The sequence below is a fragment of the Rhinoderma darwinii genome, chromosome 5 (genome assembly GCF_050947455.1).
Source record: "Rhinoderma darwinii isolate aRhiDar2 chromosome 5, aRhiDar2.hap1, whole genome shotgun sequence".
NCBI lineage: Eukaryota > Metazoa > Chordata > Amphibia > Anura > Rhinodermatidae > Rhinoderma > Rhinoderma darwinii.
The window spans coordinates 188,851,693-188,877,303 of record NC_134691.1 but is presented as its reverse complement, the minus strand read 5'-3'; the positions used below and the strand labels follow the sequence as shown (position 1 = coordinate 188,877,303).

Genomic DNA, 25,611 nt, shown 5'->3' with positions numbered 1-25,611 from the left:
GCTGTCTTACCATATTTCATGTTGTTAGGACATACCCAAGTATGTCCTAACAACTGCCTGTGTGCTATCTGTCCACAGGCTAATGTACTGGCACATATCTGATATATGTCAGTACATTAAAGTTTAAAAATAAAGTAAAAACAAAGTATTGTTAAATTTTTTAAAAAATACACATTCACCTTTTTTACAATAAACATTAAAATAAGTCTCAATACATAAAATACACACATTCAGTAATGACGCGCACAACAATTTTTTGCATCATTTATGATGTGTACGCTGTAAAAAAAAATAAATAAACACTGCTTTCATTCACTTATTAATGTGAGGTGCGATGAATTTAACCTCCATGTTCCTCACATTAATAGTAATTAACCCCACCATGTACCTCGCACATTAACCCATTATGACTGAGAAACACGATGGGATTAATTACTATTAATGTGAGGCGCGTTCAAAATTCATCACACGTCGCGCCTCACCTCAGAAAACGGAAGAATTTTTTTTTTATTACTGTTGGCAAAAGTAGCGAAATTGGTATAGAAATCGCAATACTAAACGAAGTATCGGTATCGAAGTCCAAATTCTGGTATCGTGACATCCCTACTACCTACCGCATCGGCAAAGCGGCAAATTTTCTTGATATTCCAGTTTATTTATTTTTTGGGAGAAAATACCTATTCCATTGATAGGTTTGTCCTTTGGACTTGAAATGATATTAATATTGATGTCCTGTATACTCATCATGTTATTTAAATTTTGTTCTAAGTCCTTCTTCGATATAAGAGAAGCCCAAATTTTGGGAGACTCCTGGTTTTTCAAATAGGTGCAAATTTCCTGTTAGGATAGATTTATTTACCAAGCGTTTTACTGCTTTGGAATTTATGTGATACTTTTTGTATTCTACTGACCAAGATAGTCTAAATGTAATCACTTTAGTGATATTTTCTGAAACTTACTATGTGGAGGAGTACTGCTCCTTGAATGGAGTACTATAAAAGGTGCTAGTATGCTAAAGGCACAACGGCCCTGAGGAAATCCCAGCTGGGATGAAATGCGTCAGCCAAACACTTCTGTTTTGTGACGGACGTGAAAAGACTTCATCATGCCGTGCAGCTGCCATATGTTCCAGCTTATCGATCTAACAGGTCTCGAAAATACTGCATGTTGCGAGACAGCTGTAGAGCATAGGCAAATCGCCTAAAATTCCCTGACCATGTAACTTTGAAACCAGACCATTGCTCGCCTGCCGGCTGATATTGAATTGGTGAGGCCTGTTTGTTCTTCCCTGCAAGACGGGACTAAGGAGTCTAAGGGCAAGTGGAAATCTTACATCCGACTGAGAATGGGGAATAATATACTCATGATGTGGTTCACTTTGGTTGTCCTGGATTGAAGTCCAGATCACCTGGCCATACATTGCTGAAACAGAGCTGCTGTAGATCTTCAAATAGATGAGTTTATGTACTCCTTCAAATCTCTTTATACACTTCATTTGCTCTTATTTTTTGTCTGGAAAATCCACATTTAACGGATTCCATTACAAGGACTATTTTACAATCTTGCTGTGTTTTCTATAGTTCTATAACCCCTTGTGCATATATTGCTTCCTATAGTGATTATACTAGGATTCTGGGTTTTTTCCATTCTGGTAATTATGGTTCTGCTGTTCCAATGCCTGGCAAGCAATTTGGGTGATGCTTTCATTTGTAAATTGTTTGTTATACTATTGTAATTGGTATTATTCAGGGAAATGGTATTTATACATTCTTAGACTTTAAAACTAAGGGGATTAAATGCAATATTTTCGTAACTCAGTGAGTGCTGGTTTTCTGTCCGGAAATCTTTTTCTTTTTCGTTCTTTATATAAAAAATAGACTCATACCTTTTATTTTGAACTATGTGTGTGTGCACCAGTTGCTTATACTATAGTCAAATAAATTCAGTGCATAATGTGGATTTTTAACAGCAAGTAAAATGCTGACAATACACTGAATTTTTATACCACATGTATCAATGGCCCTAAAAAGCGCCATTTGCATCTTCGAAAAAAAACACACTTGAAAATACATTTGTGCATTTTGCCTTTGAATTTTGTTTCATATTTTACTTTTACTAGATGGAAAGCTTACATTCTGGCTTCTGCTTATGAGCAATAATAGCAAATATGCCCATACTCCCCTTGTAAATACCCCATGGTCACCCTCCGGGCTCGCAGCATCGATGATGTGCTTTACTAAATAAATAATAAATAACACAAGGAGGATGCTCTACAGCACTATCATATCATCCCAAAATTATATAAACACATTATGGCCAAAAGTATGTGGACGTCTGACCATTACACCTATGAGCTTTTTGGACATCCCATTCCAAAACCAAGGACATTAATATGGAGTTGGGTTAACTCTTGCAGCTATAATAGCCTCCTCTCTTTTGGGAAGGCTTTCCACAAGTTTTTGGAGTGTGTCTGTGGGAATTTGTGTCCATTCAGCCAAAAGAGCATTCTGATGTCAAGAAAAATGTTGGATGAGAAGATCTGGCTCTGCATTCCAATTCATCCCAAAAGGTGTTAGATAGGGGTCGAGGTCAGGGCTCTGTACAGGCCACTCAAGTTTCTCCACACCAAACTTGTTAAACAATGTGTTTATGGACCTTAATTTGTACACGCGGGCACATTCATGCTGGAACAGGAAAGGGCCTTACCCAAACTGTTGCCACAAAGTTAGAAGCATACGATAGTTCAAAATGTCGTTGTATGTCTTTTTAAATTACCTTTTTTTTTTGGAAATAAGAGACCCAGACCAAACTCTGAAAAACAGTCTCATACCATTTTATCTCTCCTCCACCAAATTTTACATTCTGGTTTCTGGTAGGTAGAGTTCTCTTGGCATCGGCCAAACCCAGATTCATCCCCCAGACTTCTAGATAGTGAAACGTGATTCATCAATCCAGAGAACATGCTTACACTGCTCCAGAGTCAAGTGGTGGCGTTCTTTACACTACTCCAGCCACCACTTGGCATTGCACATGGGATCTTAGGCGCGTGTGTGTAGCTTCACCATGGAAATCAATTTTGTGAAGCTCCTGGTTCACAGTTTGTAACTCTGTAGAGAGTGATGCAACAGAGGACAGGTGAAATGCCTCGCACTTCAGCACTTGGCCCTACTCTGTGAGCTTGCATGGAATACCACTTTGTGGCTGAGCTGATGTGCCTTTTTAGATGTTTTCACTTTACAATTGTAGCACTAATATTCAATCGGAGCAGATCAGAAATTTCATAAACTGACTTGTGGTCACTGCGCTATTCAGTACAACCCATACTACTAGTATTGTTTGTCTATCTAGATCACTTGGCTGTGTGCTTGATTTTATGTATCTGTTTGTAATTGGTATGGCTAGAACACCTGAACTCGATAACTTGAAGTTTCTACACACTTTTGGCCATATAGTGTACCTTTATATATTAAGGTGGTAAGAGGAATTTTCCTTGAGCATTTTTTTGCTTTACCTCATGCAGAAAGTGGAAGTACTCCTAAACTCTTTATATCTGCTGAAAGCTGACATCCTGAGGAGCGCAGTTGTTTTAACCTGCTTTTTACAGACATGTCCTCCTTCATGCAAACAAATGTTGCCTTAGATTTTACATTTGCGCCCAAAACTTTTATCCAAGCAGCGGCTTACACACAAAAACGATATAAAAATCATAGATCAAGGCATGCAAAGGCATTCAAAGTTTATATATACCACAAGGATCTCAAAAACACTGAAACGGAAGTGATTCAATATATGGCGTTCATTTTTTATTTATTTTTTTAAATGCAGTTTATAAAAATTCATCAATTTATATGCACAACCATCTTCATGCAACATTACATCAAACTGATTATAAGCAAAAATTGTGTAAAATTCAACTTTGCGACTAAAATGCTTATCAAGCAGACAGCTTTGCATTCCAAAATGTACTTTGCAAAACACTTTAAGATGTAAGGAGCTCATACATATCACACATGTCTATGTTCACTGTTGTGTGTTTTAAAGTAACGGCAAACCGCAGCAATATGTTAACAGATTTTTGCATGCAAACTAAATTGGGGATTATATATCTATATAATTTCCTATCCCCTATGCAAACTCTAACCTTAATCCATTTGTGCAAATTCGTAAACTAATGCATTCACCTATAACAATGTTTTTGTTTTTTTTAGTAGACCGAAATCCGTTTCATCCATAAAAATGTATTAGACATTCCTCACCAGCAATAATCGTTATCGCAACGAGTTTTGTTTTGAAAAGTGGTCAGAGGACTTTACGATAAAGATCGGTTGCAGACAGCATAATAACAGTGTAAAATTTATACATTTTATTGATCAATGTTTGTCGAATTTGCTATTGTTTTCGAGAAAAAAACGTAAACTTTACCAAACGGAAACTAACTGCAACGGAAGCATTACCATTGGAATCAATGGTAATGCAAACGGAAGCTATGGTTTCCGTTTGGCTCTCCGTTCATCGGTTCATCCAACGGTAATGTCGAACGCAAACGATAAATGGAAGCCCAATGCTGATGTGAACACAGCCTAAGAGTGTAGTGCTTGGTTTTAGCCGTTTTCGGTCTTTCTCTAAACAATTTTTGGTAGGGGTGCCCTGAGAAAATTTTATTTTTCCAGTGGTACCTTTCTTTGCGGGCACTGTCTACAAGGGAGAGGTTGGGGCTGTATGGCACGATCTACAAGGGGGAGGTGGGGGATGTATAGCACTGTCTACAAGGAGGTGGTGGGGGATTATGGCACTGTCTAGAGTGAGGCTGTATGGCACAATCTACAGGGGGCACTATCTACAAGGGGGGCTGTGTGTTGCAGCCAGGAGAGGCGGGCATTATTCTGTGTGGGGGCCACTAAGCGGACATTATACTGTGTAGGGGTAATACAGGGGGCAATATACTGCGTGTGGCACTTAGGGGGCATAATACTGTGTCCTTGAAGGGGGTTATAATAGATTATATTTTTAAATATTATTATACTGTATGAGGGGCATTATACTGTGTGGGGGCACTATATACGGCATTATACTGTGGGAGCATTATACTTTTTTTTATGGGACGTTTTTTTATGATGGGGTGGGGCGCCGAAAGATCATTTCGCACGGGGTGCCATCTTTCCTAAGGCCGGCCCTGGCTGTGGCCACCAGAAGGAGTCAACGGGCAGCACCCAGATTTTACATGTAAATCAGGTTTGTATCATGTTTTCAAGCTGTGCATTTTTCAGTACATTTTTTGTCACATTTTTTGCAGTTTTTTTTTATGGTTCACTTTAATAGAGGAAAAACTGCATAATTGAAAACCGCATGTAAAAACTAATTGCAAATTGCATACAATGATAAAGAAATGGTCAGGGCAGTAGTAGTGATATCCCAGCAAATTTAGAAGTGTGAAAATAAATTCTATTTCATACAGACCTTAGAGCAGTGATGCTCAGCTTGGGCATTGTGTGTTCTGTGGAGCCCAGGCCCCATTAGAAGGCAGCTGGATAGGTTGCAGTGCCTTCCCCTGGTTAATGGTTAGGCAGGAGCAATACTATACGCCGAGTGCTCTGCCTGATCGCATAGGACAGAGTACCACAAACTGGAGCTTCTCTTTGCTGCCGCCACTAAAAGGACGATGCGTTACAGGAGCGTGGAGGTCCAGTGTTGTGTCTGGGAGCCATTGGTTGGCACTGTTATGGTACTGACTCTACTGAAAAAGGAAACACATATTACATAATCCCTTTCGTTTTGGAGGTTCAACGGATAAGAAGGTGACTACGCTCATGAAGGCAGAAGATATTCTTGTATAAGTGTCAGATGATGCATTACTAAGATGATAACAATTATATTGTAACCACATTCTCTGTAGCAGGTCAACTTACTTTGCTCAACCTGCAAGGACACTTTTGTGTTTTATAATAACTTTAGACGTTATTCATACTTGCATTTTTTTTCTACTTTATCATTTTTATTTTTTAAATACAGAGAATTGTTTCTGTCAAAGGGAGTGTATCCGGACTTTTGTCCCCCCACACTGATGAATCCATGAATCCACTAGATATGGGTTTCGGGAGACCAGATTAAAGCGACCCTCTGGTCCCAGGACAACATTTTAAATATGATAGTGTATATGGAGTAATATTACCCAGTGCCATCCAGTTGTGCCCTTCTGCCGTGGATCCGCCATTTTAGGGTCCCCTCTGTGCTGTCCCAAAATGGCTGCAGTGCTTCTTGGACTACAAGTCTGAGACACTACCACTGTTCTCTGATTGACCAGAGCTGCTTATGTGAGCAGTTCTGTCCAATCCATGAACCGAGGGGTGTGTCTTAGACCCCATCTGAGAAGCGCTGTGGCCATTTTGAGACTACACAGGAGGACCCTAAAACAATATATCCACCGCATAGGGGGGCAAACGGAGGGAACCAGGTAATATTACTCCATATATCCCATCACATTTATAATTTTGTCCGGAGACCTGAGGGTCGCTTTAAACATCCCTATGTCAGCATTCTGGCTGAAAGCAACACTCTGGAAATTACGTTTTAAATTTCACATGGCAAATGTAAAGTGTCAGGCTTTTCGCTGTAACCCCTCCCATCTGCTGTTGACTGACGCCTCTTGGTTTGCATGGCATATGAACATGACCAGTAGAGCCGTCACTCGAGCAGTCGAGAGGGTTTACAGCAAGAAGTCGGACACATTTGGCACGTGAAGGTTAAAACTTAATATCCAGAGTCTTGCTTTCAGCCAGAATGCCGACGTAGGTATGCTTAAACTTCTCTCCCGTGCCCTTATGTAGTTGTATTGGGAGTGTGGTGGGACAAAAGTCATGACCGATTCCCTTTAACTTCCCCATTGATTTCAAAAGGATTTTTCTGAAGGCACATGGCATCATTTGGCTTCAGTTAGACTTTATTTAGTCAGTTTCCATTGGTGTTGCTTTTGACACGCAGCATAGCGTAGTCTGCTATGCTATGCTACGCAGTAAAGAAGTAAAGCCGAAAACCTGACAAGTTCCATTAAAATCAACGGTGCACACTAGGATCTGTTACGTTTGTTCCGTTTAATCAAAAACGAAAGCCTGGACTCCAGTGTGAACAGAGCTTTAATTTGATTAGATCTTAGTTTGATGCAGTCCCGGATGAAAACATTTTCTATAATATAATTTAAATATGCAGCTAATAATTATTGTTTATTTATTTTACAGTTTCAAGTTTTAGATAAAAGACAAATGGCTTTAAATTATTCGGTAAGTTAACTAGATATTATTTAGCCGGTTTTAATTACATAGTATATATTTTTTCTTTTATTTATTTACTTCTCTAAAAATGTCCAATTGTAATGTAAGACAATACAATTTAACATTTCGTAGGAAAAGTTCAAGATCTCATCTCGGGAAGAAGCAACCATAGTGCTGAACTTAACACAGCAGCTGAGTGACCAACTGGAGAAATATTTTTTGAAATACAAAACTCTAGATGTAAGTTCTGCAACTCTATATAAAATGACTAGAAAAAAACATAATACATAATCTATTCTGAACAACAATATTGTCCCCAACTGTAGATCTTCTTGGATCTGTGTAATGGAGCTCTTGACACCCATTAGTTAAGCCCTTTTAAGGGCGTTTTATAGATATTTTTGTTTAATAGTGCCTTCGCCTCATCTCATAAGTCCATTAAGAACTCTGGTGTGATTAAGGTCATTGCATCCAGATGCTGCAGGAACCTACAATTTATCATCTCCATATATATGAGTGGTTTAGCGGTACATTCTATAGTAAGGTGGATTTCACCATACACTAGATTACTCATAAAGCATATCCGAAAATGCAGCGGGAACCTAGAGTTACCAAATTTTATTAGTATAATAAGATGATGAATGGTAGATTCGATGCTGAAAGATGTGTACACCACTGTTATGTTGCCATTGTTACAGTAAAGATATTTACTGATCGATATACAGGAATGACTTTGTAAAAGGACTAGTAAGAAATAGTACATTTAAAAACTATCAAAGGGTTTTTCCAGGTTTTGTAAATCAAGAGTAATCCCTGTATAAATGAAAATGCAATACAACTTTTCATTGTACATTGCATTTCATTTTCTCATCCTTTTCAAGATATTTGTTTGCCGTCCGTGAAGGGACACTTTTGCTTATGTTCACATGCTACAAACCTGTACAGTTTACTAGTTCTGCTCTGATGATTTGATTTAAGCTTTATTTATATAAAATCGAAAAAGCCCTTTAAAGGGGTTGTACCAGAATCAACGATTATCACCTATCTAGATAATTATCACTTATCCTATGATCGCTGGGGTCTCCACTGTAGGAACCCCCACCAATCACGAGAACGGCGGTCCTGAGCTCCCACCTCTTTCCTTCTCACTGCTCCACTGCGGTGAGAAGGACTTTAAATGGAACAGCGTTCGGCTGTTACGGTCAGTCCTATAGACGTTGAATGGAGCAGTTGTCTCATGCTTACTAACCCAGTGATCCTGCCTCTGTGATTATTGGGTATTTCCTCCCACTTGGCAAAAGAAAATAAACTGGCAACCCTTCTGTCAAACCTCAGGCTTGATCCCTAGTATTGCCTATGAACAGGTTATAATCTTTACAGCAGGGTCCAGCTGAATCTACATTTCCGCATAGGTTGTCACTTATTAGCAGGCAGTAATGGGGAGAAGGACTGATGTCTAAAATAACGTTTGGTATACCTTAAAGGGGAGGTCTACCTTCGCAACCTAAAAATCTAATTGTTTTGAGCTTCTATGGGGCCTATTTCATTTTACATGCATTGGAACAATAAAATGGTTGCAAGGTTGGCCTTCTCCAAGTATTATGTCAATATGAATATATTATCCCTGCATTATACAACTAGAAATTTTCTTTTTCCCGGTCTGATGTGATTGGCTAGTCCGTTCTAGCAATACATGTTTCACTGACCAGTAACTCTCTTAAATTTTAAGGTTCTGGATTCCACAATGTCAGACAGCACCTTCACAAACTCCACACCAGCGCCATCGGTAGGTACTTAAATGTACATGACATATTAAGTTTAATTGCTTTACTTTGCTTATCTTGTACTGATTTTGAATTGCATTGTATCTTTTAGTCCAGTCAAATTTAGTAAAGCTTTCAGCATTCATTGCAGTGTGAGAGCTCAATTAACAATATGACAACTCTGGGATTTTTGTTGTAAATGTAGAGAAACACATAACGTAACTCAAAATTAGTACAAAATATGCATTGTATATAGGTACAAACTGTAAAATCAATCATGGAAATATAAGCTGATTAAATTACGCAGCTTTGTATCTCCATAACTCTGAAGCGTTTGCACCCAGAGTTTACATGCCTTTGCTTTGTACATTTTTGCGTGCTGTATGGATAATGATGTCTCCATTGCAAGATTGTCTTTATGCTTCGTGCACTTGATGTCACTAATCTTACCGTTATTTAGAGCGCAAAAACGTCTTGAGCTTGTCTTGTTCTGAATACAGACATGTACACTAAGCAGTAGCAACCTATCTCAAGTAATGGAGTACCAAGCTGCATCATTACATCAGCTCCATGAAGATACATACACTATGTTTGTATTTATGCACAGTGAGTGAACGTGTTATTCAACATTATAACAAGTGATACTACATAATAACTTTGGCGTGTCTTTTTCTAGGATTATTCTCCAAATATTAATGAAAACATACATTCTAAAAGTGCTGCAAACCAAGGTATGTGATATTTTCGTTTAAATGGCAATTATAATTTTGCTCTTGCATAATGAATAAAGAAAGCTAAAATATTGCTATTTTTATATCATTTATGCCAGGCATATTATAATTCGCAAGAATGCTTCAGGTATGATTTTAGTAAAAACCAACAAGTGGAAATGTTAAGCTTATTCTTGTGCAATGTTTTTTATTTCATATTTTTAAGGCTTAAAGATTGCAGCAAAGAAGATGCAGTGGCACCCACAAGAGCCGTCTTCTTCCATGTCTACACAAACAAAAGTGCATTTGTTTGATGGCATGCCAGTAAAACGGTCAGATAACATGGGTGGGGGACGCAAACCTCGAGTGTCTGAAGATTTTTCTCATCAGAGTGATGCGATTCCAGAAAGCAGCAGCGGTATGTTTTTAAATATATATATATATATATTTGCAATAATTTTATTTCCCTACAACAACTTTTCTTTTATTGCTAAATATTCTATATCCCTCCATAACCTAATAATTATAATCCTGAACCCATTTATGTCATTTTCACTTCAAAATAGAAATTGCTGACGAGTCAAATCATATAAGCCAGTTTAAAGTTTTCAAGAATATTGCCTCATGACAGCACCACGCTTGAGATTAACTCCAATTAACTGACGGGGACAGGAAACCACAAAAGATTAAGGGTATGTTCACACAGGGCGGATACTCTGCGTTAGGGTAAATTCACGCATAGGGTAAATACTGTGGATTTTCTACAATGGATTTAGTTGCAGAAAATCTGCAGCATTATACAGTAGCAGTAGAGTGGATGCGATTTGAACAAATCTCATCCACACGCTGCCTAAATGATGAGCGGAAAAAACACTCAGAAACTGACCTGCAGTGCGTTTTTTTTTTTTAATCCACAGCATGTCACTTGTATTTGCATAATCGCTGCTTTTGTGTTGCGGGTTTTAAACATTTAATTCAATGGTGAGGTAAAACCTGCAACTAACGGCAGGTGTTGCCTTTTTTTGCAGCGGAAAAATCTTACTTACCCAGAATTTTGTGCTTCTTCGTCCTGGCCGGCCTCCTGGGATGACTTTTCATCCCATGTGACCAAAGCAGCGGTCACATGTGATGAAATGTCATCCCAGGACTGCAGGATGTTGGAGAGGCGCGTCGCCATAATAAGAATATCCTTTTTTTTTTTTTTATTTCACGATTTCCTTTTACGCAGCGTATCTGCCCTGTGTGAAGGTAGCCTTAAAGCACACAGCGTATCTGCCCTGGACGCTGCAGGGAATTCTGGCCAAAAAACTCCAAGGTAAGTAATCTTCAGCAGACCGGTTCACTGCATGGTATCCCATGGGTTTTGTGCCGTGGCCTGGTGATCCCCCTGAAAAATTCTGTTATGGTTAGGTCGCAACCGTGTTCCCTTTCGGTCATTTCTCCCACCCTTCTATGGTAGCACACTAGATACAAAATTTGCTGTGGCCTTGATCTCAACAGAAGTGGTCTTTCCCTGCCTGTTTCTTTAGCTTTTCCTTGATGTAGGAAGGTTGCAGTCTGTTTTTACGGGCTAACTTCTGCAGGTGCAGTTGCTCGAAAAACTGATTTCTTCTGGTTTTCCTGTTGTCTGATGGAGAGGCTGGAAAGTTTTAAAATTTTAGAGTTAGAATGGGTATTAATTGATAGATGGCTGAGGCAACAAATCCCTTGCTTCAGAGTTAGGAACTTTATTCACACTTTGGCCAGTTCATTATACGTTACCAATATAGGAGTCTACAAATTTGAAGAATGTTTTTTTTTAGACAAGCCCTCCTTTAAGCCCTTCACTACTGCTAGTTATGTACCCTAAGTCTATACAAGTTTGTTTAACCGGTTCAGGACCGGGCTATTTTGAACCTTCAGGACCAGACACCGTTTAGCCATTTTTAAGCCCCAGTTACAGGGGTAATCAGCCCTGTTATAGTGACTATTGTCACTGTTAGGGTTGTGCTGGGTGTAGTTAGACCCAGCATCAGCCTGCCACTAACAGCATCGCGGCGATCATGTGACCAGTCACATGATCAACGGGACCAATAGAGGCAGCTGCGTTTTATTCCATACACCGCTCTCATTGAGCCCTGAGAGATCAGAGAAGTCAGAAGCTGTAAAAACTGCTTCTATCTTCTCACCATGGTGCACGACAGTCTCTGAAAAAGTAAAACCGTTAAATAAAGTTTATGAAAAAAATATAATAAAAAGCTTACAGTAAAAATAAAATAAAATCCACTTTTTTTCCCCCAAAAAGTTGTGTAAAAAGCTTCCCCAAGTAAGTATATATATATATATATATATATATATATATATATATATATATATATATATATTTAAAAAAAAGGTTACACATATATGGTATCACCGCAATCGTAACGACTCGAACAATAAAGTTAACGCATTAATTAAACCGCCGGGTGAACAGTGTCCAAAAAAACCCGCAAAAGACAATGGCAAAAATCCTTTTTTTTTCTTCCATTCCCACAATAAAAAATAAAAATTAATCAATAAGTCCCATGTACCCTAAAATACTACCAATAGAAACTACACCTTTTCCCACAAGCTACATCGACGGAGAAAAAAAAAGTTACGGCTCTTGAAATGCGGCGATGCAAAAACAAGTAATTTTTTTTTTTTAAATGGTTTTGGTTCTGCAAAGGTAGGAAAACACAAAACCTCTACATATTTGGTATAACTATAATCGTGCCGACCCATCGAATAAAGGTAACGTTATTTTTGCCGCATAGTGTACGGCGTCAATTTGTACCGTGAAAAACAATGCTGGAATTGCCGTTTATTTTCAATTCTTTCCTAAAATAAAGTTAATAAAAGTTAATCAATATATTATATGCACCCAAAAATGATGCAATTGCAAAATACAACTCGTCGCGCAAAAAACAAGCCCTTCTACGGCTATGTCGACGAAATAAAAAAAAAGTTACGACTCTTGGAAGGCAACAGTGAAAAAACTAAAAATAATCTTTGGTCATTAAAAACACAAAATGGTCTAGTCATTAAGGGGTTAATGACGTAGCCTAGTTTGGGCCTTAAGGCTCAGAGCCCATTTTTCAAATCTGACGTGTCACTTTATGCGGTAATAACTCAGGAATGCTGTCACCTATCCAAGCGATTCTGAGATTATTTTCTCATGACACATTGGACTTCGTTAGTGGTAAAGTTTGGTCATATATTCAGTGTTTATATGTGAAAAATAGCAAAATGTGAAAAATTATAATTTTTCTGAATTTAAAGGCAAGGTGTCACGTAAATTATTTTTTTTATATAATATTGCTTTTAGTATGATATTAAAATAAATGTAATTTATTTGTGGTGTTCTTTTTCTCTTACTTTTACTTCACTATGGGGGCTGCCATTTTTTTTTCATCCCTGTATGTGTCGATTAACGACACATACAGAGATGGAATACGGCACATACATCCCCATAGAGAATGCGAACGGGAGCCGTTCCATTCACTATAGCGTACGCCGTCTATGTGGGAACGGTGCATGCGCCACTCCCACACAGACCAAAAGGAAGGTCTTTGGCAGAGCGAAATCCGGCGCCATTTTCATGTGGACCGGAAGCCGCGGCCGGACAGTAAGATGACGACTTACGGTCACGGCTTCCGGCCATATGTTCAAGGCAGCGAGGAGTAGGAGCGGAGGCAGCAGGAGCAGGTAAGTTATGTTCGTGTATGTGATGTGTGTATTATGTTCGTGCTATACTGTCTGATTACCACTGTATCTAATCCTCCTACACTGTGTGCTACCATTTTCTGAGCGAATGCACAGCGTAGGAGGATTAGAAGATTCAACCACCTCCTTCTCCTGGCACTAGCCAGGATAAGGGAGGGGGGATTGTGTGAGGACACTAGAGCGAGTGTGTCTACACCAAATTTGCAGCATAAAGCAATGTGGTTGCTTTACCACATGCCAATGCTGCAATTTTGGGAATTGCTCCCTCTAGTGACCAGCACATGGAAATGTTATAAATAAGAATCTAATTTATAATATTTCCTGACTTGTGAAAAAATTAAAACAATGTTTAATCACTTATATACTAACTGTTTAACTGAAAAGAAAAGAAAAAATTTCTAGCGACACATTCCCTTTAAATGCATCTGCTTGTAAGACAGATAGTAATACCACACAAAATAGTTACTAATTAACATTTCCCATATGTCTACTATATGTTGGCATAATTTTTTGAACATCCTTTTTTTGTTCTAGGACGTTACAGGGCTTAGAACTAAGCAGCAATTTCTCATATTTTGAATAAAATTTCAAAAGCCGTTTTTTTTTTTTTTCAAGGTACCAGTTCAGTTCTGAAGTGGATTTGAGGGGCTTATATATTAGAAACCCTCCATAAATCACCCCATTTTAAAATCTTAGATGCCTCTAAGTATTCAAAACAGCATTAAGAAAGTTTCTTAACCCTTTAGGCGTTTCACAGGAATTTAAAGAGGCTCTGTCACCACATTATAAGTGCCCTATCTCCTACATAATGTGATCAGCACTGTAATGTAGATAACCGCAGTGGTTTTTATTTTGAAAAACGATCATTTTTGAGCAAGTTATAAGCAATTTTAGATTTAGTTTCTTAAGGATCAACTGGGCGTGTTTTTACTTTTGACCAAGTGGGTGTTGTAAAGAAGTGTATGAGGCTGACCAATCAGTGACCAATCCGCGTCATACACATTGTTCCAGCCCAGCATGATCCACAGCACAGTGTGATTGTTACAGTGTGATTGTGCAGTGAAAGAAGCTGGGCTGGAACAATGAGAAGTGTTTGACGCTGATTGGTCAGCCTCATACACTTCTTTACAACACCCACTTGGTCAAAAGTAAAAACACGCCCAGTTGGTCTTTAAGAAACTAAATCTAAAATTGCTCATAACTTGCTCAAAAATGATAGTTTTTCAAAATAAAAACCACTGCTGTTATCTACATTATAGCGCCGATCAGATTATGTAGGAGATAGGGCACTTATAATCTGGTGACAAAGCCTCTTTAGAGCATAGTAATGGTGAAATTTACAAATTTAATTTTTTCTTCAGAAAATCCTTTTTATTCCATTCTTTTTCTGTACAACAGAAGGTTTTACCACAGAAATACCCCATATGTGGCCCTAGTGTCCTAATGGACTGAAGCACAGGCCTCCGAAGCAAAGGAGCACCTAGGGGATTTTGGAGCCTCCTTTTTAGTAGATTATATTATAGGCACCATGTCCGGTTTAAAGAGGTCTTGTGGTGCCAAAACAGTAGAAACCCCCCAAAAGTGACCCCATTTGGCAAACTACACCCCTCAAGGAATTTATCGAGGGGTATAGTGGGCATTTAGACCCCACAGGTTTCTTGCTGCGTTTCGTGGAATTAGGCTGTGAAATAGCAAACCACGTATTTTCCGATAAAAGGTACAAATTTTAAATTTTTGCAAGGAATAAAGGAGAAAAAGCACCCCAATATTTGAAAAGCAATTTTTCCCGATTACGACCATACCCCATATGAAGTAATAAACTGCTTGTTGGACAAATGGCAGGGCTCAGAAAGGCAGGAGTGCGATTTGGCATGTAGATTTTGCTGGATTGCTTTCTGGGCGCCATTTCGCATTTGCAGTGCTTCTGAGATACCAGTATTGGGGAAGTGACCCCATTTTGGAAACTAGACCCCTTGAGGAATTCATTGTAGTTTTCATGGGGTGCATGTGTCTTTTTGATCAGCGTTTATTCAATTTTTTTAAGAGGCGTGGTGACTAAAAAAACAGCAATACTACCATTGCTTTTTATTCCTTCTTTTTTTTTTTTTTTACAGTGTTCACCATGCACTATAAATTACATATCCAATTTATTCTGCGGGGCGATACGACTACGGCGATACCATGTTTATAGTTTTTTTAATATCTTATGGCAATTGCACAATAAAATACTTTTTATAAAAAATCATTTACTTTTTGTCTTGCCATATACTAAGAGACATAACTTTTTCATTTTTTCATCAAGAGACCTGTGAGGGCTTGTTTTTTGCGTAACTAACTGTAGTTTCTGGGTAACGAACTGAGCTCGCTGAGCTGTTTCCGTAACTCCAATTGTAGTGAATGGCAGTTACGGAAGCAGCGTAGCATGCGAGCTACGCTGTTTCTGGAACTACCATTCAGTTCTATGGGACTCACGGAAACAGCATTACGCAGCATTATGCTGTTTCTGTAATTCATGGTCGGAAATTACACGATTCAGCGACAACACAGAGCAATAGAACGGGGTTTAGGGGGCCCCGTTCTAGAGATAGGTGCAGGTCCCAGAGGTGGGACCCACATATATCTGATATTATAAATGTCTCTGATGGGGAAAACCCCTTTTAAGTTTAAGGACATAGCTGAACTAGAGCGGGTGCAAAGAAGGACGACCAAGGGAATTAAGGGAATTATTTCCCTAAGGTTGGGTTCAACTGTGCTTTTCAGATTAGACGTACTTGTTCCTCCATAGATTTTATATTGTATAGTTCTCTGACATGGTGCTGTCTTGAGGAAAAATGTGAATTTGTACTTGCCACTAATATCGCTTCCAGGAATCCTCAGGGCAGCACCTGTATAACTTACCTTTATTTATTTGGTTGCTATTTATTAGGGGGTTTTCAAGCAATACTTTAAAAAACAGTTCAGGTTGCTGGAGTCGCTTTTATTCCTCTGTTCCCCGTTCATGTCAACTGATCAGAGTCAATCTCCATCGTAGTACTGTCATGCGACTTCCTGGAAACCAACTTGCTGGTTAAGTTCTAATTCCCATTGTATCGCATGTAAACTTAGGGAGACGTTTTTTTTTTCATATTATTAAAAGCACATCATGCCTGGCAACAGTAGGGATTCTGCTGGCCCTATAGTTTTACAAAGTATCTCCCAATTTACTAAAAATATAAAAAAATTGGCGCAGCATAACTTTGTGTAATTTAACCTCAAAAATGGAAAATCCGCTGTCACATTGTCACAGTGTTTATATGTGTTTTCTACCTTTTAATTTGTAAAGACCTTGTACTGTGTGTTATTTGTTCTTGCCGCTTAATTTCTACATAGCACGAAGTAGTTGCTATTTCCATTACACATAACACAGTAGTTGGCATGTGAACAAAGCCGAAACCTGGAGTAGATCCTGAAAAGAGGAATTATAAAGGAAAGACTTCTCTTCTTTTTTTTTTTTTAAATCCAATCTTGGTTTTGACTAAAAAAAAAAAGTTGCATAAAAAAAATTGACTACACTGTGTGAAACTGGCCTTAAGGGGTTTTCTAATCTATGGCATAACCACTGGGACCCTTGCCTATCGGGAAGTCTGAAGGATTTTTTCTACCAGAGCAAGTGACCTCTTTACCAGACCAGACCCTTTACCTATCAGACTTTTCTAGCATATCCTGAGGATGCGCCATAAATGTCTAGGTTCTCTCCTTTAGATATAGGAATTTTCACCTCTCATTACTCTCCTTTCCATTCTTAAAGAGGCTCTGTCACCAGATTTTGCAACCCCTATCTGCTATTGCAGCAGATCGGCGCTGCAATGTAGATTACAGTAACGTTTTTATTTTTTTTTAAACGAGCATTTTTGGCCAAGTTATGACCATTTTTGTATTTATGCAAATGAGGCTTGCAAAAGTACAACTGGGCGTGTTGAAAAGTAAAAGTACAACTGGGCGTGTATTATGTGCGTACATCGGGGCGTTTTTACTACTTTTACTAGCTGGGCGTTCTGATGAGAAGTATCATCCACTTCTCTTCAGAACGCCCAGCTTCTGGCAGTGCAGATCTGTGACGTCACTCACAGGTCCTGCATCGTGTCAGCCACATCGGCACCAGAGGCTACAGTTGATTCTGCAGCAGCATCAGCGTTTGCAGGTAAGTAGCTACATCGACTTACCTGCAAACGCCGATGCTGCTGCAGAATCATCTGTAGCCTCTGGTGCCGATGTGTCCTCGCTCGTCTGACACGATGCAGGACCTGGGGAAGTGACGTCACAGCGTGATCTCTCGAGAACACGGCTGTGTCTGCACTGCCAGAAGCTGGGCGTTCTGAAGAGAAGTGGATGATACTTCTCGTCAGAAAGCCCAGCTAGTAAAAGTAGTAAACACGCCCCGATGTACGCACATAATACACGCCCAGTTGTACTTTTACTTTTCAACACGCCCAGTTGTACTTTTGCAAGCCTCATTTGCATAAATACAAAAATGGTCATAACTTGGCCAAAAATGCTCGTTTTTTAAAAATAAAAACGTTACTGTAATCTACATTGCAGCGCCTATCTGCTGCAATAGCAGATAGGGGTTGCAAAATCTGGTGACAGAGCCTCTTTAAATATGTATTTAGTTTTATTGTAATAAAATTGAAGATACATTGTAAACTTCTGAGCCTTTAACAGACTAACTCTTTGGCGTTTTGCAAAGATTATTCTCATAAAATAATTTCAATGTCAAAATGGGAATCATTTTGAAGGAAGTTGTACAATAAAAAGGATATCTGAATTTAATGGTAAAGTGGGGTAAACCGTGAGTGTTTTCAATGTATGCATAAATGACTGTACATAACTTGAATTTTTTTATTTTAGAATGTCAGAGAAGAAAAAAGAGAAAGCACAAGGAGCTTGATAATTTTTCCACCATGCATTCATCTTTTTCCTACATGAATGACGTGGGATCCCCCCGGCCTAGCTCATCTGAAGTGTCTTCTTCACATTCTTACCCAAATTATTACACATTCAGCATTCCTAACAAAAAATCAAATGTTCCCGAGACATTTGGTGGAGAGATGCAGATGGTAAAAGATACACCACAGAATAGTGTCTCTCAGAATGACAACAGTTCAAAAATTGAGGCCGTTCAAGAAATCGAGTCAACAAATGACAGGGATATAGAAGAGATGTCTGATGTAGGTGCTGAGAAAAATACTGTTGTTTCTGGGCCATCATCTTCCACTAGCAACAGCTCAAATGAACCTACTTCTGAAAAGCCTTCATCAAGCCATACACATGGAAAAACATCCAAAACTTTGAGTCCTGACATACTTCATCTTCTTAAAGGAAAAGATGCAAATACTGTGACAAATATCCTCAGGACCCTTTCTCCCTTTTATCCGGCTCTTCAGGGTAAGTGTAAAGAAACAAGCTCCACACCTCACAGCTGAGGTAAAACCTGCTAAACAAGGCAGGTGGTAGTAGGAATATCTACATATATGCATCGCTAACCTGATGGAGTTGTGCTATTTAGGCTGGGTTCACACTGCGTTTTTGTTTTTATATTTAAAGCATGCATTTTTTTGTCCTGGTAGATAAACTCCCATGTCTCACCATTTGAGTTCATCAACCAAAAGAAAAAATGCATGCTAAATACTCAACGAAACGCACAATGTAAACCCAGCCTTAGGCACATCTCCAATTAAGGTTTATTGCATTCGGATGGGTGCTGCTTTTCTCGTGCCCGCCAATATACGTAGAGTCGGTACAAATAGATAAATAGTAGGAGTTCAAATTAACATTTAAATATACAGCTTTTAATATTATAATGACATTACTTCTGTTTTTCTTTAATGCAGTTTTTCTTGGCTTTTTTTTACCTTTATATATTTTAGGATTTTATTGACTTCTTCCTTAGGGCAGTCCAAGGCTTGTACTATTTACTAACAAGTCTATTATCTCTGTCTGGCTGTGCGCCTGAAAGTTAGATCCACGCGGTCTATGAGCTGGTGCAGATTATCGCTATAATTTACACCAATTTCTGGTGTATAGTATAGTAAATATATCGTGCTAAGACAGGCCACGCATTTTTCGCTAAACACCCACTTTCTGAAAAGTGCCATGAGCGGCGTACATACATTTATAAGTCACAATTTTGTTGTGAAAATTGCAGCTAATGGCGTAGAAAATTAATAGATTCACCCTTATGTGCCTACATGCCTGTACAGTGAAGGAAATAAGTATTTGATCCCTTGCTGATTTTGTAAGTTTGCCCACTGTCAAAGACATGAACGGTCTAGAATTTTTATGCTAGGCTAATTTTACCAGTGAGAGATAGATTATATAAAAAAACATAGTCAAAATTATATATATTTATTTGCATTGTGCACAGAGAAATAAGTATTTGATCCCCTACCAACCATTAAGAGTTCAGCCTCCTCCAGACCAGTTACACGCTCCAAATCAACTTTGTGCCTGCATTAAAGACAGCTGTCTTAAATTGTCACCTGTATAAAAGACTCCTGTCCACAGACTCAATTAATCAGTCTGACTCTAACCTCTACAACATGGGCAAGACCAAAGAGCTTTCTAAGGATGTCAGGGACAAGATCATAGACCTGCACAAGGCTGGAATGGGCTACAAAACCATAAGTAAGACGCTGGGTGAGAAGGAGACAACTGTTGGTGCAATAGTAAGAAAATGGAAGACATACAAAATGACTGTCAATCCACATCGATCTGGGACTCCATGCAAAATCTCACCTCGTGGGGTATCCTTGATCCTGAGGAAGGTGAGAGCTCAGCCGAAAACTACACGGGGGGAACTTGTTAATGATCTCAAGGCAGCTGGGACCACAGTCACCAAGAAAACCATTGGTAACACATTACGCCGTAATGGATTAAAATCCTGCAGTGCCCGCAAGGTCCCCCTGCTCAAGAAGGCACATGTACAGGCCCGTCTGAAGTTTGCAAATGAACATCTGGATGATTCTGAAAGTGATTGGGAGAAGGTGCTGTGGTCAGATGAGACTAAAATTGAGCTCTTTGGCATTCACTCAACTCGCCGTGTTTGGAGGAAGAGAAATGCCTATGACCCAAAGAACACCGTCCCCACTGTCAAGCATGGAGGTGGAAACATGTTTTGGGGGTGTTTCTCTGCTAAGGGCACAGGACTACTTCACCGCATCAATGGGAGAATGGATGGAGCCATGTACCGTCAAATCCTGAGTGATAACCTCCTTCCCTCCACCAGGACATTAAAAATGGCTCGTGGCTGGGTCTTCCAGCATGACAATGACCCGAAACATACAGCCAAGGCAACAAAGGAGTGGCTCAAAAAGAAGCACATTAAGGTCATGGAGTGGCCTAGCCAGTCTCCAGACCTTAATCCCATCGAAAACTTATGGAGGGAGCTGAAGATCCAAGTTGCCAAGCGACAGCCTCGAAATCTTAATGATTTACAGATGATCTGCAAAGAGGAGTGGGCCAAAATTCCATCTAACGTGTGCAAACCTCATCATCAACTACAAAAAAACGTCTGACTGCTGTGCTTGCCAACAAGGGTTTTGCCACCAAGTATTAGTCTTGTTTGCCAAAGGGATCAAATACTTATTTCTCTGTGCACAATGCAAATAAATATATATAATTTTGACAATGTGATTTTCTTTTTTTTTTTAAATATAATCTATCTCTCACTGGTAAAATTAACCTAGCCTTAAAATTCTAGACTGTTCATGTCTTTGACAGTGGGCAAACTTACAAAATCAGCAAGGGATCAAATACTTATTTCCTTCACTGTATGTGCCTGCATGCCAAACATAGTCCCTTGAATTACAGTCATTATAGTATTGTAATTCTGTGGACTGTATTTGAGGAAAAAAGAAGAGTAGTAAGGCCCCATGCACAAGACCGTAAAAAACTCACGGACCGCAATTACGGACCCGCCCGGTTCTAGTGGCCACGGACACCTTTCCGTATCGCTATGGATAGGTGTCCGTGCCGTGGAACCGTGCCGAGAATTATGGAGCATGTCCTACTTTGTAAGGGAGCACAGCCCGAAAATGCGGCCCGTGGCCGGTTGTGCCCGCAATCGTGGGTCGTGATTACGGGCACGGTCGTGTGCATGAGGCCTAAGTCTGCAGTAAGGGTCTTTCACAATGGGTTGTGCTCTTCCATGTATTTTTTTTTCTGGTTTTTTATCAAAAATAGATTTTTCAAGTGGTTACCCAGAAGGTTACGGAAATATTCCCTTAGTAAATGTTTTGGTAATTATTTCCCTTTTCACCTTGTGCTGGTATCTGTTTACATTTTTTAAGAAAAAAAGATGTATGCGAGAGTGGATCTCTCAAATGCGATGTGAATGTGCCTTGCACAGGACTTTATAAATAGATTTCAGTGTCATCAGTGATTATAAAAACCAGGAGAATATAATGACGGACACCATAGCTGTAGATGGAGAAAGAGGATATTGCCCAACTTTAAAAATTGGGTTAAAAGCATTGTTAAGGACCTCCCAGGCATGAGAAAAGAAATAACCGGTTTACTCTTTGAAGGTATTTAAGAGCCCATTCACACGGCTCTATTACGAACCACTGTTGTACAAATCCACAATACGGCTCCCATAGACTGCTTATGTGCCCATATGGAGCCTCCGATTTCATATGGAGATATAAAGGTTTTTTCATATACATCTGTGAGAAAAAAAAAAATGTCAGGTTCCAAAGCTTTGCAATGAATATGGTGCGTCATACGGTGGAACTACTGTCCCAGCTGTATGCACGAATTTTAAGTCTGTTCACTTATGTAGTCAAGTCTAAAAAGGGGTTTATCACACATGCATAACTAGGTATTGTTGTGTTCAAACTTGCAGTTATAGTAATTTCAATATACATTGGGCTTGGCTTAACAGACCAGTGTTGCTCTTAACTGTGGGATTACAGCAGTAGTAAGTGAAGTATTTAACTTATTTATTACAGTTTATTTATGTTGTTTTCTTTCTTTTTTTCTTACAGAAGTAAACCTTGAGATTCTTGGTCAGGTGCTTGTTAACACTGGGGCACTTGACTAATAGCCTGAGATTTCATCTTATCAAACGTTGTGGTATGAACGATGCATTTGAATTCTACTTTCATTTCCTCTTATGTTTAGTTACTAAAACTAACTCTAGTAACGTATAATCTATAGATACTTTTTATTCATTTCCAGTGCATTTATTTTAACAATAAAGTTCTTCTACTTTCAGTTTACTCAGATAATTGTCTATTGTACCTAATTACATGTATGTTCTATCACTACTTTAGTGTTACATCTACCCTGTGCAATTCAAAACCATTTGTGTTTAGACAATGTTGTCCAGGGATTTATAATGCGTCTGATAATAGCTTACACTTGGTGCGGATTGGGGTAGGACATGCTCTCCTGGTGCCCAAGGCAGGTGTTTCAGAATGCGCCCTGCCACAATCAGTCCCTGAAAATCAACATTAATTTATTTGCCTTATTCCCCCCTCCATCTACTTTACACTTATGCAGGGACAGGTGTCCAACCTTCCACGTATCTGTAGTAGGGATGTCACGATACCAGAATTTTGAATTCGATACCGATACTTCGTTTAGTATTGCGATTTCGATACCACTTTCGACACTTTTGGCAACAGTAATTAAAAAAAAAGTTTCTTCAGTTTTCTGATGTGAGGCGCGACGTGTGATGAATTTTGAATGCGCCTCACATTAATAGTAATTAATCCCATCATGTTTCTGAGTCATAATGGGTTAATGTGTGAGGTACATGATGGAGTTAATTACTATTAATGTGAGGAACATGGAGGGTAAATTCATCGCACCTCGCGCCTCACATTAATAAGTTATAAAAAGCCATGTTTATTTCATTTTTTTTTACAGCGTACACATCATAAATGATGCAAAAAAAATAGTTGTGCGCGCCAATACGTAATGTGTATATTTTATGTATTGAGACTTATTTTAATGTTTATTGTAAAAAAGGTGTATGTGTATTTTTTTTAAATTTAACAATACTTTGTTTTTACTTTATTTTTAAACTTTAATGTACTGACATATATCAGATATATGCCAGTACATTAGCCTGTGTACATATAGCACACAGGCAGTTGTTAGGACATACCTAAGTATGCCCTAACAACAGGAAATATGGTAAGACAGCCCTGGGGTCCGTCAATAGACCCTGGGCTGTCTGCCCATATATGGTATGGCCCTCGATCGCGTCACAGGAATTCCCTGTGACGCGATCCAGGGGCATCCCCCCTTCTCATTTTCTCCTGAATGCTGCAGTCAGCTGTGATCGCAGCATTCAGGGGAATAGCGGCGGAGAGGAGAGGTTTCTCTGATCTCCGCCGTTATAGAGCGGGGCTGCAGCTGTGTAATACAGTCATTGCCCCGCTCCTGACAGGAAGTGCGCGCGCGGTCAGCATGAGGTGATGCGGCCGGCGCTGCACTAATGAGCGGCGGTTCAGGCACTGAGGACAGAACATAGGGGTGTTTGCAGTGCGCCCGCCATGTTCTGTCTTCAGTGCCGCCGCTCATTAGTGCAGCGGCGGCCGCATCGCATCATCCTGACCCCGCGGCACTTGTTATCAGGACTCCGGAGCGGAGCAATGGCTGTATCACACATCCGCAGCCGCGCTCCCATACATTCATGTATTACTATACTGAGCTGTGCGGCTGCGCAGCGAAGTATCGAAATACAGGAAATAGCGGTATCGAACCGTTTAGGGATGCAGAGTATCGAAACAGTATCGAAGTTTCGATGCATCGTGCATCCCTAATCTGTAGTAGTATCCACCACTGCCTATAGCTCTTCTTTGCTCCATCCCTCATCTTTGTCTTTCTCTCACCATGGACTAAATAGAAACGCTCAATGGACACTGGCACTTACAGCATTATCAACAACTCAAACACACCATTCAATTGGTTGTACAAAGAAAGATCCTTTTTTTTTCTTTCTTTTTTTTTTTAAGCTGTTAAACAACAAATTGCATCGGTATTACTCAGTAGAAAGATGTTGTTTGGGTTAAAGGCGTGAAATGAACTAAGCACTAAACTTTGAAAAAAATCTTCTAATGCAGGTAACCAAACTTTAGCTGTATTATTGTGTTTTTGCATTGTGGAATTGGTAAAAACTTCTGTGCACTAAAAACCTGTACCATCCATATCACATCATCATGGATGCATGTTTTTATAGAATTTTACAGTTCTCTATATATTTTAATCCCTTCCCACCCTCTTACTTACTATTACTTTGCGGGAGAGTAATAGTATTTCAGAGTGATGACACGGGCCAGGTACATAAACCAAATAGGCTGCCTATCAGTGTAACGCTGACAGTCAAAATACAGAAGTATTGCAATATATTATAGAAGCGATCAGAGGATCGCTTTTTCAAATCCCTTACTGCTACTAAAATGAAAAGTGAAAAAATTATTTTAGTTTAAAAAAAAAAAAGAAAAACAGCCCATTACAAACTTCTTTATTATTGGTAAAAGTCTATACATAATTGGTATTGCCACATCTGTATTGACCCATACGATATCTTGCACAGTGAACACGGTAAAAAAAAAAAACAACTGTAAAACAATGGCAACATTGCTGTCTTTTGTTCATCCTGCTTTTCAGAAACAGAATAAAAATAATTTTTTACAATTCTGTGACAAGCACATGGATTTCGGTTACCTCTAGTCGGATAAATGGGACCAATTTGTTGCGTAGTAATATACATTAAGGGTATGTTCACACAGGGCAGATACGCTGTGTAAAAGAACACAGCTTATCCGCCCTGGTCACTGCAGGGAACTCCGGCCGAAAAACGCACCAAATTGTGGTGCAGATTTTGGGCGGAATGTCAGCTGTGGAAAACAGCACATACCTACCCATAGCCATGCCATCCAGCAGCCGGCCCCCTTGGATGACATTTCATCCCATGTGACTTCTGCACCCTGTGAGCAGTCACATGGGATGAAACGTCATTCCAGGAGGATAGCCTGGACAAAGAAGCAAAGGATTTCCTTTGCAAAAATCGCAACATCTGCTATTTGTTGCAGATTTTACCTCCCCCATTAAATTCAATGGGAAAAACTGCAAAAAAGCAGCGATTACGCAAATACA

General features: G+C 39.3%; 1 protein-coding gene across 1 annotated transcript in view; it reads left to right on the top strand.

Moving 5' to 3' along the window:
* The window catches only part of LOC142652532 (uncharacterized), a gene marked incomplete at its 5' end in the record, with an annotated part of 104,298 nt that extends 81,568 nt beyond the window's left edge, over positions 1-22,730 (top strand). Inside the window, 7 exons of the mRNA XM_075828178.1 lie at positions 7,233-7,274; positions 7,398-7,505; positions 8,995-9,051; positions 9,705-9,759; positions 9,965-10,156; positions 18,352-18,888; positions 22,488-22,730. Coding sequence (XP_075684293.1) covers positions 7,233-7,274; positions 7,398-7,505; positions 8,995-9,051; positions 9,705-9,759; positions 9,965-10,156; positions 18,352-18,888; positions 22,488-22,543 — 1,047 coding nt within the window. The remainder of the gene's footprint in view (positions 1-7,232; positions 7,275-7,397; positions 7,506-8,994; positions 9,052-9,704; positions 9,760-9,964; positions 10,157-18,351; positions 18,889-22,487) is intronic.
* Positions 22,731-25,611: the final 2,881 nt, after the last annotated feature.